The 18,144-nt window shown below is 44.8% G+C and overlaps 1 protein-coding gene across 1 annotated transcript; it reads right to left on the bottom strand.

The window, feature by feature from the left end:
- Positions 1 to 616: 616 nt before the first annotated feature.
- LOC149340120 (acetylcholinesterase-1-like) lies at positions 617 to 17,427 on the bottom strand. The gene is made up of 3 exons (XM_089548867.1): positions 15,612 to 17,427; positions 7,330 to 7,479; positions 617 to 1,784 (listed from the first exon to the last, which is right to left on the bottom strand). Exons 1-3 carry the CDS (start codon positions 17,231 to 17,233, stop codon positions 1,616 to 1,618), a joined length of 1,941 nt encoding a protein of 646 aa, XP_089404993.1. The 5' UTR covers positions 17,234 to 17,427; the 3' UTR covers positions 617 to 1,615.
- Between the last annotated feature and the right edge of the window lie 717 nt (positions 17,428 to 18,144).

The following is an 18,144-nucleotide window of genomic DNA, read 5'->3' as shown; positions in this document are numbered from 1 at the left end:
GGCTTTACGACCAGCCCGTTTGTTCGACGCTCTCCAAGCAAACCTAAGCCGTGTGTGACAATGCTGAGTTTTAACAACCCTGTGATGCAATCTCACCTTGGTATATTTCATCGCGACTTCGCCGATTTCACGCGCAGCTTGCAGAGCTATATCGGTCTCAACACTTGTTGGCATACTGAGTCATTTATTTTTTTCCTTTTGTTTTAATGTGCTCATTTGCCCTTTCTGCATTCATCACCGCATGCACCACTACATTAAGCCTGCGCCTCTAAATGAATAAGTAAATAGATGCATACATAATATGCTTACCTCTATAATAGAGCACCACCAAGCGCTGTACTATCGGGGACCAAAATAACTAACCTCTACACAACCCCCTCCCCTCCCCTCCCCTCCCCTCACCCCCCCCCCCCCCCCCCAGCTTTCACTCCTGGTGTCAAGACCGACGCACTGCGCCGGTCTTGACACCAGGAGTGCATTGTCAGGTGAAGTCCCCATGCAGTGCGTGAAGGTTCGAAACCAATTGCCTCAATTGTACTAGAGCCGGGTAGATTTCCAGAACCCATGCTGCTTCACTCTTCGCTGCAAAGTTTAGGCGAGCTCAAAGTGATGACCCGATGTGGAGCCTCTTGGTTTAATTCGTGGTGTGCTGTAGAGTTAGAGAAGAAGAAGCTGAAAAATTGCTTACTTGCCGTATTTTGAAAGAGAAGTAATTGTTTTGATTAAAATATGTCACGTGTGACACGCCGAGCACCGCAGAAGAGCCCGCCAAACCACAGCCGTACATTCGTTGCTTTGATTCATGAGAATGGGCGAATTCTGCGAATAACTCATGCTTGAAATGAAACCACAGTAGAAATGAATGATGACAAAATTAATTCCAAGGAGAACCTGATATCAAGAAAGAATCAGTCTGGAAAATCAGAGGAAGTGTGGCAGCGCAGATTTCACAAAAATAAAAAAAAGCATGACATTTATTAGAACATCTAGCGCGTTGAATTTGTTGTATCCAGCGACTGCTAGCATTCGTTGGGTCGTTCGTGTCGTGGCTGTGGCACAATCTTCCAGAAGGCCCGTGCTATTAGGTGTGGTGAATTCTTTCCGGGCAGGTTTAATTCTAAAAGTGATTCGAAACTCTACCCAGCTAAACCGACACCATGGCATGAGGCCCAGCGCGAAGGAAAATAAACCCTTAGCGCTTACGAACTGGGTACGAATTTTAACTCTTATGTAATATAGGCTTCACGAACAGATTAAACAGAGCATAATACCGCGATCAAGCTTCAGAAATGCCTCTTCATTAACTTGTTTGCGCGAATAACAGATTAGAGCTCAGAAAAATTTCCTGCTCCTCGCTGGAGCAAACAGGATTCTTGTAGCCTTCGCCTTTTTCTTGGTACCATCAACATCCTTTTCCCGAGGCTGGCCATTTTTCACCTGCCGCATATATTTATTTCGGCGGCGTCAGCTTTGCTGCACGTTTGAGAGGTTGTATTGCGCACTTTCCTATCTCTTCAGTGGCAGGAATGCTGAAAGCTTGCACAACAACCAGTAATTAAGCTGCAGACGAGTCGCTCGGGTGAGCGCTTACCGCAGCATGAAAGCAAGTAAACAGCTAACAAAGCGTCAAGCCCGCGAATGAAATAAACAAGATGAGGGCCGAGCATAGGAAAGTGGACGGACTGGCTGTTATCTGGCCGGTGTTGTCGACCTCGTTGTTCTTGTCATTTTCTTCTTTTCTTGGATCTTCGTCCGGTATGAAGGTGCGTTCTTGTGGCTTTGACCTGCATATGAATAGTTGTGTGATTTAACCAACTTAATATTAACCGGAAAAAGCGCTTACGGCTTTGCGCCGTCCTATTCTCATTGTAGCACCCCCTTGTGAAAAGATTGAAGCAGTACTAAGTAAAACTTACATCGAAAAAGAGCAGTTCCTACGTCTGTCTGAGGGTTTTCAGTGACGCATTAGTTGTGCACCTTGATGTTTTATCTATTTAATTCCCATTGACTAATCCTTTAATATATCGTTTTCTGGCGGTGCACTTTGAGTGTGCATACGAAGTCTGACGTTAGCGTGCTCTCAGCAGAGAGCGCTTTCCGATCAAGATGCTTCAGTGCCACTGCGAAGAATCCAGCGTTGAAGAAGTTCTTGTGTCTCATTTTGTGCAAACTTGTGCAGGAACCAAGAGGAAGGCATTTTTTCCATAAAAAAATAGACTATTCTCCTCGGGCTTTCTAGTTGGTCCGGGACTTCTAGTAGGGATCTCACACAACTTGGACTAGCCTGCCAAGACAGACCAGATGCTCGATGTTTCAATTTTCAACGCACTGATTTCTCAAATATTTAGCAGCGCTAAGAAATTTTTGATATTGGCATTTGAAGAAGGACACATTAACTGCTGTTCAACAGGACCAGTAGAAATGCATCACGTGTGAGTATATTGAAATAAAATTACCATGCGGATTATTTCACTACCTCGATGTTTTTACCATTGTAGAAGCCAACCAAGGCTTCTACTTTGCATGTAAGCCCAGTAACTAGTATATTCACCCCCAGGTGATTAAAGCTCGGCTCACACCTAGTATTTTTATTAAAGTATTTACCCTCACTTTCTGTTGCTACTGTACGCTCTTTTTTTCTTGCTATTTTAAGCTAATCAAAAAGCCTAGTGCCTTGCAGAATCTATCACAGTCAATACAGTTTTAAGAGGTACGTAAATGCTGTCAAGAGAGTGGAAGGCCTTCGCATTGCATCTATTAAAAAAAAACTGTAAAGAGCTGCACAATGCGTAGCAGTGTACGAGCCGTAAATGTAACTGCTCGAACTGTGTAATTCCGTGTTAAAAATCAGCTTCTAGAATTTGTTTCTCGCTGATAGTTCTTTATGTCAAATACTGAAAGCTTGGTAACTCGGTCATGTTTAGCGCTGCTACAATTTTTGTTCCATATTTGAAGGTCTATTGTATGTCGCTTCATTGAGAAAAATGCACATTTAGCAAACACTTACATTTTTCTGAAAACGCACATGTATTTCGTATTGTCGCACTACAAAAGCTCACAGCTGCTAAGTAGTGAATGTTTCCTTGATATTGAAGTGGTAGTGAAGTTAAAGACCCCTGCATTATTTCTTAACACGGTTCACATCTTACCTGCCTGAGCCCCAGGCGAATATGAAAAGTTTTTGTTCAGTTATGATTGAAAACCTCTTTTTTTTACACTATGTTTATACTAGTATTCAGTGTTAAACGGACGGATTTTTTTTTCTCCTTCTCAAATATTCTTTTTCGTCTTTCACATTTCATTAAAAAGTTTATTTATTTTGTATATACTGCAGTCGCGGAAGACCAAGCAGGTGGGAGCATACAGGTACGAAATTAATATAGCAGTGCTTACAGAAGCATACTTCAAACGTGAGATGGGTTAAAAAAATGGCTCGCACAACGCGTTATCAAGAGCACAAAAAAAGAACACACACACATCAACAGCACAAGATTATGATAAGATTATATATTAGCAACAAATGCTTACTTCCAAATACAGTAAAGAGTAAAAAAGTTGAAAAAGTTGCGGTATCTCAATCATTACTAAGCTAGCGACGGTCTCATAAAGAAATAAAACACGCAATTATTTAGCTCTCTTCCTGGTCCAGAAAATACTCCTGGTCCGACTGAATGAACATGGAAAAAATTAAAAGATGAGATTTCAGACCATCTGTATTCGAGGGTTCTCACGAGTTATACCGCCGAAGCAACCCATTATCTGTGTGGCGGAGAGTTCAGGGGAAATTCGGCATTTTTATTCAGCAGTCAGGCAGGTAAGATACCTCGAGTGCGTTCACCGGATGACGTATCTGAGCGCGTGAGGCTGTGAATTGTAAAAACTGCCTTCACGGAACTATCTGGTGCACAGTTGACTTTATTACGAAAAAGATATGTTTGAGTGTTGGCGGAAGCTATTCCCGCGTTTACTTAGACGTCATCACTCAAGGGTACGAGCTCCGCCTCAAGCCTTTTTTGTTCCCTTTCCTGTACTGGGTGGAGGGAGAAAAACAATCAGAGTGTGGCGTCTCCCACGCTCGAGGTACGTAAGTGCGGTGGCTAGAATGACGTAAATGCACGCTATCCACAGCAGCAGCGACTTTGACTATGCAACTTGGTGAGAAAATTTCTGGGCTGGACGGACCGAAGAAAGCAGTGATGCAGGCGAACACGGACAAAAAAAACTGGAAGGTTCCCAGGGTACATCGATGTAAAGTATAGGTTACAGTTGACCAGTGATCGGAAAAGCCCACATAGCTTTTCCACGGTGGCTCCATAATCAGAGTTGGTTGTTCTCAATGCGTAACTTGGCTGGCTTTTTTCTATCTCAGCGGAGAGCTTTAGAACGTTTCAAAGATAACGGCCTTTAGCATAGCTGAAAACACGAATGCGCTAGTTCTCTGTTGAGGTCATTGCCCCGAAAGTGAATGGTTTTCGCTGACAAACTCTGCGGGGATGCATTGCGGTGGAGATACGCTACGATATTCCGTGTATGGCGAGTCAGTAAGATGTCAGCAATTAGCCTCGTGAACGTACAGTAGGTACCAGGTTACATTGAACCACAAGTAATGAGTCGCCACATGTTTTCCACAATTACTGCATCTTTTGCAACATGATGCAGAACGCTGTGCTATTCGCCTAGGACATAGGCTGTTTAAATATAGAGTGAAAAAATAAACTTAAAGCTGAAGTTAGGTTCCATGCAACAACCGAAAATTTTCTAAACGTGAACAAAGAATTCTTATTTCTCGCCCTTTTTTCCTGCTGCAGTTCGAAAAATCCGGCATTTTTTTTTGGGGGGGGGGGGGGGGGGGGGGGGGGCAAGCAGAAAATTTCGCTTTTAAACATTGCCTGAAACTGAAGAAGATTCTCTTTCCGCCAAACATTAGTCTTACAATACCCAACAAAAAGAAAATTATCCGAATGGAACCTCCCTGTCTAGGTCTTAGAGAATAGTGTGAGCAAGTAAGCTTTTATTCCAAAACATATACTTACTGCGAAAATATTTCGATCTTATTCGCAGTTAGAAGTCCGAAAGAACAGTAGGAGTTTTGTCTCAAAATAAAAGCTAGAAAAGAAAGCGCTGAACGTTATTGCCAAATCCTTTTCAGAACTCGCGTACATTATTGTGCAAATTCGCTTTTTATACATTCAAAAAAAAAGAAACATTTTTTCTCCGTAGGTAGGGGTACTGTGCCACGGCCGCTCAATGGTGCGCCTCCATTGAGCGGCCGTGACTGTGCTCCTGCGTAGACACCTCTGAGCAGCCTTCCAAGTTGTTGCTTTGTCTGAGTCAGCTTTTTTATTTTATGGGCTAAACAAATGCCATGTGTCTCTTACTCTACCGTGAGATTATCTGCATTTTTTATTTATATAAGCGCTCTGTCCTACATAAATTTAAATAAATAAACGTCATAACACGATGTTGCATGTTTCGGCAAAGACAGAGGTCTGCACCAATAGCATGGAGAAAACTACTAGTGGAAGAACTTTCGCACCTAAGGGTTCAAAATTTGCAGAGAGAATGTAATGGTAAGGAAAAGTAAACTTTGAAAAACTAACTGCGGCTTTCTAAGCTCATGTTTGCTTGATTGTGCTTGTTTAGAACTGTTTCGTTCATTTTAATTGATCTGCATACAACTTCAATGTTAGCCCCTTTATGGGATATCTTAAATGGTGTTCGATTATTGCGGAGAGTCGAATAAAAAGCTAATTGCAGCAAAATCTGCGATTGATCACTTCTTCAAGCCTGAAGTGAGATTGTGAAACGCTGGTAGTGAGCACCATCGCTGCCGCTAACATAAGTTAGGAGCGACAGAGCTGGCTTGAAGTTCATTCAAGGCGGACAGGCCGTTATACAAGCCCCTAGTAATGTCCGAATACTACATTTATTTGTCGAAGACCCGCCTTCATGTAAAGGCCGCACCCCTACTTTGGGATGTGGAAGTCGGGGGAAAAAGAAAAATGAGACTGTAGCGACCCAGTTCCTTAATGCACTACTAGATGGCGCTAGCTGCTTTTCCGCCATCCTAATCCCTTGAGGCATGATGAGCATGATGGACGTGCTCGATGAGTACATGAACTATCCATTGAAAGTGAAGTTTCAGAAGAGGGAATCTCTTCCACAGTTTTCTGCGTTAATTTTAAGCTCATGGCATTCTTAGTAGGCCGACATGGTCTCAAAACGCTCTAAGTGGCCAGAATTTTTATTGCCATGGAGGGCATAGAGGGTGAACATCGCTGGGAGCGCGCGATTAGCTAAGGTCATCAGACAGCAATGACGGCGAAAGCGGAGAGAAATCGTGAATAAAGGGGCTCGTAGTCCCCATTGGACTAACACCGCTCCCGTTTCGAGTTGTTGATCAGTTCAGCCTCGCCATGCAATCTTCTAGCTTTCATGGCTACCTCAGCTTGTAGAGTGACTGCCCCGGATAGGCTGTGGTTTGGGGTTCGAACCGCGGACCAAGACGAATTTTTATTCAACTGCGAAGCTTTTGCGAATTCTGCGGAGCATTTATCTGCAGCCGCCTGGCGGCGCTTAGGCGGATGCTAATGAATGTGTGAATTACTGTGAATGAATGAATGAATGAATTACTGTGTGCAGAATCGAGTAAAAAAGGTAAACCATGCATTGATGGTTCGTAACACTGAAATGTGCCATATTTTCTTCTGAGACAGTGTAAGAATGACATTAAAAACCGAAGTCTGCAAAACCCTCTTTGTTTTTTTAATGCCTTTCTTTCTTTTTAAGCTTTCATCCAACTGTCTGTCCTTTCTAAGCTTTACGGCTTTACTTAGGAACCAAACCAAAACCTAAAAGCCCGCCAGGTTTCTCTTGACAAGAGGACCTTTGCAGCTCTTCTGGCGGGTGACTCTTCGTGCGACGTATTCGTATATGTAACCTTTTCCCCTCTTTGCTAGCGGAACAGGGTTACAAACGTTAGCAGTACAAGTTAGAACTTCAGCGATCTCCACAACGTAGGCTCATTATGACTTGCAACGCGTCCGGTGTGAGCCTGCTGAGGATTCCGATTTATGGTGAAATAACGCGCCCTTAAACAGAGTACCTAAGCTGCACAAACATTGAGTGCACGTTATTATTTACATCAACAGGTAAGTGCAGAGATTTCTAGCAGTGCTTGGCTGGCGGTGGTTCAAGAACTGACCTACGTGTGTTGCATCTCATATTGAGCGCTATAGTACGTGCAATTACCGCTGTACTAATCCATTCAACACAAAGAGAACAGTCAAGAGACTTTTGCTCGCTATTTTCTGCGTGACAAATACTTACTCCCTGAGGAGCACCGGTTTCCACACTTCGCAAATTTTTCTCTTCGGCTCGACAATAGTGGTGTAGTTGTTCGGCTCCAGGTAGATCACCCAGGATTCGTCGAGCGTGTACTTAGGCCACTTGCCGCCCGTCAAAGGAACCTTCGGTTTCCTGCAAGGAAAAAGCGCGTGACAATTGAGCAACTACGCTAGACGTCTTTCGTCATGGCCACAACTAGGATTGCATAGATATAAATTGCCCCTCGGTTTGCAATGACGAACTGCCTTTCCCGTGACGGTGGGCGGCTGATATGCCGCATAATCTTCCCCTTGCATCCGCCTGAGCAGTGTCAGGAGAAATGAAATTTTTGTTTTACATATTGCTACATGTCTACGCACCCGACACGTTTCTGCACTTAGTAGGCTTTTAAAATACATGCGAATCAAGAGGATCGGCTGCAGCGAGCCTTGTCGTGATTTAGGTATGATTGAGCAGCATAGTGAGCCGCTATGCTTCGGAACCGGATGCTGCAATGATGTAACTCCCGCACTGCGGAACTCATGTTTAAAAGTTGGCAGCCTTTCTATGCCGATCTGGCCGCAACAAAGCTAATTTCAGTCTAGTTGCGAGAGACAAGTAAAACGAACCGTGCTGTGGAGCTTAAACTTTTCATAAAGAGGATGGCGTGTGCGTAGTGTGAGACGTCATTCAACGGAGGAGCGCATGTTCTCCTTCCTGTGCAGGTGATTTTCCTGGAATATTAGATATAGAAGCAAGCCGTATTAGAAATATTGTGTGCCATTTAGGTGAATCCACCGTAGCGGGAGACGCTGGTCTTCACATGAAAATTTTATTAGAGATTTTGTAATGAGAGTAGGTGTGTTTGTGTATTTCATCCTCCTGTTTCTAAAAATATAGTTGGTTTCAGTATATATCATTTAGTTTCCAGAATATGGTAAAATAACAGGCCTGGTAAGGTAATTTCTTACTGCTCGTTAAGACACTTCGCCTCAGTATTTTTTGGCCTCAGTATTTTTTTTCGCCTCAGACTGCCATGTCGAGCTACGATATACATATACTGGCATTTCGGTGCATCATCATATAAGAATGTTAAGTTATGCCAAAATAGTATAATTATCAAACATATTTAAGCGATATTATCGTTAAAAAAATTTTATGTTTGCCTGAGCGATAAACAAATGCGTACATATCTGCATAGTCTAGTTCTTTGTGAATTGACCAGCATACGATTAACTAAAACTGCACCATAAAGACATAACGACAGCTTCCGTAAGGCTATCATATCGGCAAAAAACACGAAGTTGAGAAAATGGCATTTCAAGTTATGACACCAACCTCGGGAAAGTCTGTACGCAGTCCTTTGAACGAAATTTTATCTAGATGTAGCGCACCTCTTCCCCTAAAAACAGCACGAAAAGCCCCTTGTTCCATTTCAGAAACATTTTTTTAATCCTCGAAGATGTAAAGGATGATGAAGGTGTGGAAAATGATTGCTTGTGGAATTTGGTGATTTTTTCGAGACAACCTTGGATCACCTTAGAAATGTGTGGATTAAATCCCCGTTACGCAAACTCATAAACGTGGCGTACATTTCGCGCTGGCTGACTGCGCGACTCCGGCAGCAACCGCCACCACCTCCTCGCACCACGCCGCTCCAAGTGGGGTGGGCAGAGTGGGGGGGAGTCTTGAGACAGGGCTAGAGGAGAGTGCGCGCTGTCCACGCGACCAGGCGCCGCTGCTAGAGCGGCCGTTGTGGTACCTGTTTCTAAAGTCACTGGAACTCGTTCCAGTGACTTTACCTGCCTCTTCCCGCGTGTTCCCGCGTGTTCCCGCTTCGGCCCGGGCGCTATTATTTTTCTTTCCTGTTTACACACCCACCCTAATTTTTGTCGGTCTGTCCGAGCACGTTGAGCTCCATGCGGTGCGGGATGGACATTTTTCTTTTTATTTTTCTTCGCTACTCTAATATATGTCGGTCTGCCCGCCATCATTGCTTCAGAAAAGAAACTAGTCGACATGCGTCTTCAGCGCTCTCCGCCATCCCCACTCCCGATGCGCGAGAACTATCGACTCCCGAATGGCGCGAGCAACGACGCGGTGGTGGTAGATGCACACTGCTCGCTCCGTGTCCTTTTGCCAGAAGAAATGTGGTGGAAAAGGCGAACTTTCGAAAGACGCCAAAAAGATTGCATTCCGACGAGCAGCAGCGAGCGATGGGCGCGTGGATTTCGGATTCGTCTCACCATTCTGCATCGTTTTGTGGTCGGGCAGGGCGCATAAAACTTCGAGTTTTCAAAGAATAAAATGCTTTTACGTAGATGCCGCTGTCGGCGCGCCGCGGGTGACCTTGGCGCCAGAACGAAGGGAGAAGACGGTACCGAACCGAAGGCGAACCTAAGGGAGAACACGAAGATGAACCTCAACGAACTTTAGCCATACTTTTGTGGACCTTTCCATATTGGCCCTTGTGCCTACATGCTGGGCTGTCGCCAGAGCAGCGCATGCGTCAGCAACAGCGTCATTGTAGTCCCGTGCTGGGCGAAGGCCACGCTCCCCGAAGAGGCTTACGCTCTGTCCGTCCTGCAGTCCGATCGGCGCACGCGCAGGCCTTGTGGCGTATGAGCGAATCGAGAAGGCTCGCGCGTTGCTCAATCCCCCCCCCCCCCCCCTCCCCGCGGTTTCTCGTGGAGCCTTGGTGCCATCCTTCTGCGCGGCGCAGAATCCGTTTTAAACAGCCAGGGCATTGCACTCTGCCGTCCAAGCGACGTTGTGGACGTATGGCTGTGTATGGCCGAGAAGAGAGCTTGCCATGCAACGAGGTTCCGTCTGTAGAATGCGCTACGCCGGTACTGCAAAGCATTTGATGCTTACGTCTACCCTCGATTACGAGAGAGTGAGTTTTTATTTTTGTATTTCTAGACGAAGTCGCACTTCGATATTTTGTTCACAGAAAGTTAAATGTATAAACATGTCAAAAATGTGATTTTTAGAGGACCGCCTTTTTCTTGGGGTTTCCGTGCAAGAAATGGTGGAATGCGGGTCTTTGAACGGACTCAACTGGGTATGCACCATCGATCCGATTCGTTTTAATAGTTATTTGTTAGTTAATTACTTATGCTTTCAAAACTCGGTTCGCCGTAAGTAATTTGGACCGCAGAAAAATGGCGGGCGTACAGTACACTTACTACAACGTAACATCTCCACAGCGGGCCCGACGTCTTTGAGATCGCGGACCCAAAAGCAACTCCTCCTTGACTGGAAACAGAGCGGGCGCTTCGCTGCTCAGCTAGGTAGCTTCAAAGGCCCACCGCCCGCCGCTGAGCTAAATGAACGTAACTGCCGCCACTTTAGCAGATGTTTATTTTCTCAATCTTTTGTGTATAAGGCATCGCGACTCTTGTAATTTTTACAATTGCCAAGCTAATTAAAATCAGACTACATACAGTGTGACGCTAAGTCCCAAGTAATTCACGACAAATAGCTGTTGTCTTGCGACTTCTCCGACAACAGAGAAGGCTTGTGAAAGATAATAGGATTGAAAGAGCATTGAATCCCAACATCTATGCGTGTATTTGTGCAGGCTAAACGTTTCGTTAAAATAGGTATTCCTTAATAAAACTTGTTTAGCTCCCCTCATAACGGCTGCAATTTTCACGTCTTCAAGTCGATGTTTTCCCCGACTGTTAGAGCTCCAATTAGTGGTCATAACTGCCTATTAAATATGCAATTATCAATGTAATCCGCATGCTAGGTGATACCAGCTAATGTTTCCAAAGCTTTGACTTTCCTTATTTACGGCAATTCAACTCGCCTTTTCCGGTCGTTCGTTTATATTGGCATGTGTTAGAGATGTGTGTCACTCAACAGACTTATCGAACTCTAGATGATAAGTTTGGTTTTCAAAAATTGTGTTTTTTCTGTATTTATTATCATTATTATTTTATTTTGTTGCATCTCTTGAACGATCCGCAGGACAGTGTTTTTTTTTTCTATCGTTCTAATATTTCGTGCGAGGTTCGATGGCAGGCAGTATTTCTCTCCTAATTCAATCGGCGACGGCGGCATATACCTTACAGTACCAGTCACGCGCCGCGAAGGTTCAATGGCTTTGCCGCTCGGCTGCTGTTCCCAAGGTCGAATCCAGGCCGCGCCGGTTCTATTTCAATGACGGCGAAATGCAAAAACACACGTGTGCTGTGCAATGCCAGCGCACGTGCATTACAAATTCCCAGGGAGTCGAATTAATACGAAGCTCTCCACTACGGTGTCCTTTATATAACCTATATGTATCGCTTCGGGAAGTTAAGACCCACATATCAGTGCCAATCACTTTACCAGTCACGATATGCCCGAACATAATATTTGTCCACTTAATTCTTTCTAGCCTTATAAAGCATTCACATCTGCTGGCAGCAGAAATAATAACGCTCATCAAACAATCTATTTTGCCGCAGAGTACTGGCCAAGGTCGGAAGGCGTTTGTGGTTTGCTGGAGTTTCTTCGGTTTCCTGGTCGCCTTTCAGCACTTCTGGCAGTGATAGGTGCCAAGCGTAGATGACATTAGATATAATGCTCGAACGCAGGCTGACTGAACACGCCTGGTCTTTGACTTCGTCGTTAGCAGACGATAAACCCTAATCAGTATAGATCGTTGCACAGGACAAGAAGAATTAAGTGTGCGCATGCCTGGCGGGCGTAGCAATTATCGATACAGAAAGCTATTTCGAAGCGATGTCTTACTCGAAGCCGTATGCAGCCCGCAATTATAACTAATCCTTCACCGGACGCTTAGAAGAAGACTGTTCTTGTGTGAAAAAATTCGTGCCAGAAAAAAAGGAGATGGCAACGAGAGTGTTTCTGAAGGAGAGTGAAACTTCAAATCAGGCCTTAATATTCGTGCCCCGTTCAGACGGGTGGGCAGTAAATGAATTTCATGCTCAGCTACAGAGTAGAATGCCAAGGTTATAATTATAAAGGAAGGATCCAGTTTATTCTCGTTCGTCTAACTTCTTGGAAATTCATATATAAAGTTATCGGACTCCAGCGAGGTTTGAAAAACATGGGGTAATGACACCCATGCTTGACAAAGAAATAGAAAGAAGTTTATTGAGTTTCATAGAAAACGAATAAAATGCGGAGACAGAAAATGAGACGGGAACGCTGTTACTCGTATTTCGCAGATACTGTCTACAATTTTATGATGCGCGCAGCGATCATCTCCTGTTCGCGGAATTTTCTAAAAGGTTTCACTTATCCACTTAGAGCGCTGGCGTCGAGCTCTAGTATGCACTGGCAACACTTGCGGCTGCCGATAGGCCGCGATGTGACTTCTTGCGGAACGGCAGTAACCTTCGATTCGTATAGTGGTGCGTGCACATTAGTGTACTGTCTCGAGCCCTAACGAGCTGAGAAATGACGCCAGCGCACTCTGAAGTGCCTCGTTCACGCGCTTCAGAGAAGTGTGGAAACTTTGCATAAAACAGTTATTTTAACTAGTAATGATTATTGGTATTATTCAGGTATCGCCTTACCATATGGCTTTACCGACAACACCGGGGCATGTAGCATGCATCGCAGGCTTTGGCGGCCCGGTTCATGATAAAATAAAACGGGGTAGAGGTATTGCGACCGTTTTTAATAATACCGTTATTATAGAGATACTGAGGGCAGACTGAAGTTAGTTTTTATCGATAGACTACGTCATTCTAAAGGCAAAGAGACTACTTTCGCCGAAAGCGCACCTTTTGTGAACTTAAAAGAACAAAAACGCAGTGAGGTGTCGCCACCACCGGCCAAATTTCCAAGTACACTGCAGACGTTGACACCAGATTTGTTCTGGGATCCCGAAATCTATGCAACACTGCTATTTATTTCAGAACGGTGAGAACAAGCCCTTCACCGTGTGAACGTAACAGTTTTTAAGAGAGTGGGGAAAGCTTCTGCGTCACATTTTCTCACCCATGAATATATTTTTCACTGCCGGGTAAACGTCAACATATCCAGAAAATTCATTGGATTCGATTTATACTGAGAACAGCACTTGAGTGTAGTTTTCCTCAGACTCATATTATAAGAATTTCATCATAAAACAGGCAATGAAAATTCCACGAGATTATTATCAACAGCTTTGCAACTGTCTCCTAACGTTTGCAGCAAATACTTTATGGCGGAATGGTTTAAAAAAATTATGATATTCATTCTCTGATGCAAGTTTTGCCGAATTGGCATTACTACATCTTTTACCGCATATAAGGTGAAGTTTGTTCGGCTTACAAATATTCGCGTTATACTCAAAAAATAAAATATTTAAATTGAATTAAATAGGCTGCAGTCATTGAAGTAGGTTCTTGTCTTGGAGCAATTTCATAATTTTTTTGATCAAAGTAATTTGTAGTTTGATCGCACTGTGGCCTATAGAGTGGCGTCCATTAATCTCTGCGATATGCTGGCAATAAAAAAATTATATATCTCCGTGTTTAGAGCATCCGAGCAAACGTGTATAATTTTAATGTCCTTGCCTTGCCTCTCCTCTCTGATAAGCAAAGTAGCGAAAATGACTCTATTAGTGTCGCCTAAGGTCTCAGTTATCATTCCGCTGCACAATGCAAATTATTTTGATCTCATAAAAGCTTTACTAAATCAGGAGATGCTGAGGCAGTACTGTAGTTTTTTGTTACCGCGTTATCTTGTTTTGAACACACTCGAGCCCTTTCTGCACATCTTTTCGACATAGGTAAAATTTCAAGAGGATATACCCTGGCCTTTTGTTATAAACGCTTTCAATCCTCAAAGTTCGCGACACCACGCTAATTTCATGAAGCTTGAGTCAAATCCGAATTGACTCACGTGGTAAAGTTTCAGCAAACACGACAAAGGAATGTTGCTAACCGTAATGTGCAGATTATCAAGGAATTAAGTGCGAAAGTAAAATAAATCATGCCTTTTCCCGACAATATTTGTTTTCGATCTTTTATCGTAATTACTACCTTGTGTCAGATAGAGCTTACATCTCTCATCGGGGTTTTGTGTACTCTACTAGATCGGGTGGAATCTTTCCATTCCAGTAATCATCCTTTTTTTTTAATAATCAGCTCCTTTATATGCTATGGGAGAATAAGCACCGCCAAAAAAGCCACTTCCATAAAGAAGAGAGAGACGCCAGATCTACGGTGGTCACGAGTGTTCAGGGTACATAAACAGATTGCATCCATCTTTCTTTTAGTTCACCCGTGTTCAGTATGGCAACTAAATTGGTGATACTTTACAAAAACGGATTGAAAGCAATGTCGAGGTCATTTCCTGCCCCCCATACTAGAGAGAGGGAGAGAGACAAAGATGAACGGAAAGGCAGGGAGGTGAACTAGGCGACGCCCAGTGTGCTGCCCTACACGTGGGAAGGGGAACAGAGGAAGAGTTAGAAAGGGGAGAGAGGATAGGGAGATTACTTTTCCATGCGGCTGTAGGCCATTACAAACAGAGTACACATGGCACACACTGAGAGTTTATAACCTTGAACTTAATCCTGGGTCCTTCAAGAACTTGAGAAGCGCCTTCACATCCGTCCTCTGCGATGCATGTTTAGTCAGAATCATTGCTTCTGTAAGCGGACGATGATCTAAGCGAGTGAGTTTCACCCAGGAAGACACACTCACGCAGTTCTCACACGCTGTAGAGTCTGCCGTTGCGATTAAATGAGAGTAGATATTTTTAAATGCCTACTCAGAGTTTGAAACAAATAACTTTTGCTACTATTTCGTAATAAGAATTCGGCCACCTATTTGCTTCTACGTGTTAAATAATTAATTTTGTTTTGTGTTCTGGTTTTTTCGTTTCGAATCAATGCATGGGAGAGAGTGAAGCTGAATGAAGAAAAATTCTGACAAAGCGTAGCCTTCAGTAAAAATTATGTTCCGTGAACCTGGCACTGCATGTAAAGTGACAAAAGTTGGGCGAGTGTGCGCGTGCGTGTGTTTGAACGGGGGTGTAAAGTTAGTGTGTAGAAAATCTGAAGTCACGCAACTACTGCAAGCATTTTAGCTGCATTCAAGTGATAAGTGCCACTTTCGGCACTCTTGCATCTGTGACAGCGAGGCATACGGAGCCAGAGACAATACAGCAGAAAATAAAGAGCAATATAAAACGACTTCTTAAGCTAATCCATGTTCTTAACGTCATTATCATGAGATGTGGAAAATATATACAAAAGCTTATGAAATAAAAAAACAAGGGAAGCCCGTGTCTGTATATGTGGTAGCGAAATTCGGAAAATGATACGGGCTTACCCGTCTCTGTAGAACGTCCCCCAGGCAGTAGAAATTTCCTCCATGAAGCTCTTCTCGTCAGCCGTGTAGCGTGCAGCTGAAAGCATCTCCCTTCCTCTGGAGCCGAGCGGCTCCGTGTAGCGGCTTGTGTCGTTGACAAACACGAGCGAACCTATGGTGAAGGGAAGGTCGTCACTGTGAGCAACGCCGAATGACTCGGGCCAAAGGCTGTACGACGGACGGTGCACGAAGACGTATCGGTAAACGCTCACGCCTTTCTCCTGAGCTAAGATGTCGGCGACGAGTTGAGTCGGGCAATAGAATGTGACGTCGCCAAACATTTCGCCGAAGATTTTCTCGACTTCCTCGGGCGTCTTGCGTTTGTCTTCCGGGCCACCGAAATACGCCGTTGCAATCCTGCGGCTCTGCCACACCGGAATGTCAAGCATCTGGACCATGACCAGTATGGCCACGAGTCTGTATTCATGATCAATCAACTCCTTGAAGCGTGGGAATGCGATCTTGAGGTGGCTGAGGAACACTGTTCCTTCGTTCTTCACGGTCCCCAGCAGGACTTCGGTGGTGCCAAGGTCCTTGAAGGCGTCCACCGACAAGACCCTTTTAGGCAGGAAGTCGTCGCCGTCGATGGGAGAAAACATCTGTTTAATAAAGTCGACAATCTGGACAGTGTCGATGATGTCTGAAGCTTTCTTCTTTTGCAGACATCTTATGATCTCATCCTTTTGCTCGTCTAGCGTCTTGTCCAAGTTGTAGCATCCAAGAGCTCCTGTGATGGTTGTAAACTTCCCCGCACCTCTGAAGAATAGTCCTATCACCAAAGACAGGGGGCTTCCACTCTGCATGACAATTCTCTTGAACAAACCTTTGCTGTGCGGCGAAATGGCTTGAAGGCCCACCGAAGCTGCGCCAGCACTCTGTCCACTCAATGTCACTTGCTTCGGATCGCCTCCGAAATATTTGATATTCTCTTGCACCCACCGGAGAACCAGATTCTGGTCCCAAAGCCCCATGTTTCCAGGGAGCTTCGACTCTTCGAGCGAAAGGAAGCCGAATATGCCCACCCTATAATTGAAGGTGACGAAGACGACGTCAGTTAGCGCCACGAAATTCGCTGGGTCATTGGAAAACAGAGCTGAGTCACTCCACTGAAACACATTGCCGTCAATGAATACCACGACCGGCAGGTTGTCTTCGCACGATTCTGGTGTTTGGCAAGCGGAAGAGGGTTTCCACACGTTCAGGTATAAGCAGTCTTCGGAAGCGCTGGAGTAGTTCAGCCTTACACCAGCGAACACTGGCAAAACAAGCTGCGGGCACGGTGTTGGCTTGTGGGCCGCTTGATAGGTTCCTTTCCACGGCTGAATAGGTCGGGGTTTCTGGAACCGTAGCTCACCGAGTGGTGGCTCGGCGTAAGGTATTCCAAGGAAAGCGTCTACCTTCTTGCCTCCTACCTCAATGCGGGTGCCAGCCACTCGGCCGCTGGCGGTGCTTGTAACTGGAGCTTGAGCTTCTGTGGCACATTCGCGGAGCAAGCAGAGAATCAGCAGCGCCACGATCACCGGTTGTTTCACGTACAAAAACCACTGCCGGCGCGACGATTCTTCACAGTTTGCAGCGTGCATGGTGAAAGCCTAGCAAAATCGTGCAATGTCCGAAGTGACGCTTCGAGGCCAGAGCTGACGCGTCGTCCGCTAAAATATCGTGTGACTGCGGCCGGCTCTCGCGCGTTGTTCTGTTCAGAGTGGAACCATTGCTTGCGAGGCTCTCATTCCTCTGACAATTTGCCAAAAGGAGGAAGTTTTGTTCTTGCGTCAAGGGCGCCTAGTGACTTCGAGGTCGATACAACGAAGGTGCGCGTCCCGCTGTATTATACTGCTGCGTGGCGGAACTGCGCAAGTTGTGCCGTCTTTCCGGCTTCTTTGATGGGATACCAAAAGCACGAAAATACAACGTTCCTCTATGTGTGCAAATATAGTTTTGTTTTCTTCGCGCCTTTCATATCGAGGTGACGCGCAGCAGGCTATTCTGTTGGCGCTATTATGGGCAGCAAGGAAAGTGCAGCGTCCTTTATTACCACTTGCTGAGGCCGGCATTTTATCCGCGGCACCTCTTTCAACTGTTTAGTGTGTGCAGAGGTTCAGGCAAGGGTGAGATCTGCTTCTTTTCATGGGTGCTTCCAAAGTCGTGCCTTTCACGAAGGATGAGGGAAGAGACGCGCAGAGAAGGGCGAGTTTTTGCGCCCACCTACGTATTTTCCTTGTGTCGTAATCTATACCGCTCTTGGAAGTGGGGGTTTCGCACAGTAAGCATAGCAACGAGCACTTCTTGAAGATAATATGAGTTTAAATTGTAGTTGCCCCCCCTTAATTCAGCTTTGAAGGTTAATTCACATTGTATGGAACATGCAAAGGTGCTAGAGCCTGTGCAGCTTACCTCAAATAAGTTCAGGATATAAGTCCAAGCTTCGAAAGCTTGAGATTCATACAGTGGTTTTTTTTTTGTAGAAAAATAGCTTTAGTTTGAATTTCTCTGA

Source organism: Amblyomma mixtum, chromosome 6 (assembly GCF_055824585.1).
Source record: "Amblyomma mixtum isolate Tamu chromosome 6, ASM5582458v1, whole genome shotgun sequence".
In the NCBI taxonomy this organism is placed as follows: domain Eukaryota; kingdom Metazoa; phylum Arthropoda; class Arachnida; order Ixodida; family Ixodidae; genus Amblyomma; species Amblyomma mixtum.
Note: the sequence above shows the minus strand (reverse complement) of the source record. Positions and strands in the feature narration are given on the sequence as shown.

Excerpts from the sequence above, each read along its gene's own strand:
- LOC149340120 (XM_089548867.1), bottom strand. The coding sequence starts at position 17,233 with ATGCACGCTGCAAACTGTGAAGAATCGTCGCGCCGGCAGTGGTTTTTG. Across the intron at positions 7,480-15,611 it reads GGGACGTTCTACAGAGACGG|GAAACCGAAGGTTCCTTTGA; the intron begins GTAAGCCCGTAT and ends TTTTCCTTGCAG. Across the intron at positions 1,785-7,329 it reads AAACCGGTGCTCCTCAGGGA|GTCAAAGCCACAAGAACGCA; the intron begins GTAAGTATTTGT and ends ATTCATATGCAG.